At 47.0% G+C, this 1,197-nt stretch overlaps 1 protein-coding gene across 1 annotated transcript in view; it reads left to right on the top strand.

Annotated features, from left to right (window-relative positions):
- LOC109310611 (fatty acyl-CoA hydrolase precursor, medium chain-like) overlaps positions 1-1,197 on the top strand; it is a 15,325-nt gene that overhangs the window by 10,199 nt on the left and 3,929 nt on the right. Inside the window, exon 10 of the mRNA XM_019535870.1 lies at positions 530-677. Coding sequence (XP_019391415.1) covers positions 530-677 — 148 coding nt within the window. The remainder of the gene's footprint in view (positions 1-529; positions 678-1,197) is intronic.

Below are 1,197 nucleotides of genomic sequence, written 5' to 3'. Positions count from 1 at the left end.
ATGCTGGCTGCGAGTGCACAGGGTAACGTAGCATACCTGCCCCTCCACCCCTGCTGTAGGACCCTACGGCCAGGCTGCTCTAAAGCAATGCCTGCTGCTACCCTGTGTTTGGGGGGCTGAGCCCCATTAGCTGCCAACTTCCACTGCCTATCCGCAGTGGGGCTCTTAGCTGCAGGGCCCCCTGCAGCCAGCAGATTTCGCAGTATAAGACGGGCCAGCCCTGAGTGTGGGAGCTTCCCTCCCTGCTTGCTCCCATCCCAGTTTCTTGCCTAAGCAGCTGGGGCTTTTTTCTTGTTCTGACAGCTTGTAAATACAAGAATTCCCATCAGCCCCTTTGCCTGCATGAAGCAAACCTTTCTATGAATGGGCTGCCCTCTTAGCTGGCTGAAACAGCTTTTTTTCCCCCTCTTTCTCCTTCCTTCTCAGTCCAATCCCACTCGTGAGTAGCTCTGCAGTGAAAAATGTCCTTTTCGGCAGCTTTTCCGTGATCTATTTGCCATTCATTTCTCACTGCTCTTCTTTCTCACAGAGTGTCCCACCTGAAGTTTTGCCTGTGGTAATCAATGAATACCTAGGAGACACAGATGACTCTGCTGAGTTGCGAGACGGGTTTCTGGACTTGTTGGGAGATGCGGCAATTGTCATGCCATCTCTGGAAACACTAAATTATCACAGGGGTGAGCTTCTGATTGACTAGATAGGCAACAATCACATGTTGAAACCTATCTCAGATGATGCTGGATGATTATTGTCCAGAAACTTGGGCTGTGTGAGGATTTACTGAGGACAGTTAGATAGTGCTTTCAGTGTGTATAAGTACTGGCCCCCTCCTTGTATGCTGGGTATTGCAGTCACACTCAGGCCTGAGGACAGCACTGTATAAACTGTGTGTACCAAAATACCAAAGAGAAAGCTACCACTAAACTTTTTTCTCTTTCTGATTATGGCTGCTTGGACGATCTTTCAGCATGTGCTAATGTGCTGTGATTTTGCTTTTATGAATTTTTATTTTTCTTATGCTAGAACACCCACTGAATGAGGTACCATATATTAAAGCTCATTCTCCCACAGAGCAGTACAGACTAATATAGTCTGGTCTCATGTAAAGGAAAACACTCTTAAAGGGAGGGCATCTTGAACATCCGAAATCTGTTGCCGTTACTGCACTGTTTCATAGATTCATAGATTCATAGATGC

The sequence above is a fragment of the Crocodylus porosus genome, unplaced genomic scaffold (genome assembly GCF_001723895.1).
Source record: "Crocodylus porosus isolate Cpor-Errol unplaced genomic scaffold, CroPor_comp1, whole genome shotgun sequence".
Classification (NCBI taxonomy): Eukaryota; Metazoa; Chordata; order Crocodylia; family Crocodylidae; genus Crocodylus; species Crocodylus porosus.
Note: the sequence above shows the minus strand (reverse complement) of the source record. Positions and strands in the feature narration are given on the sequence as shown.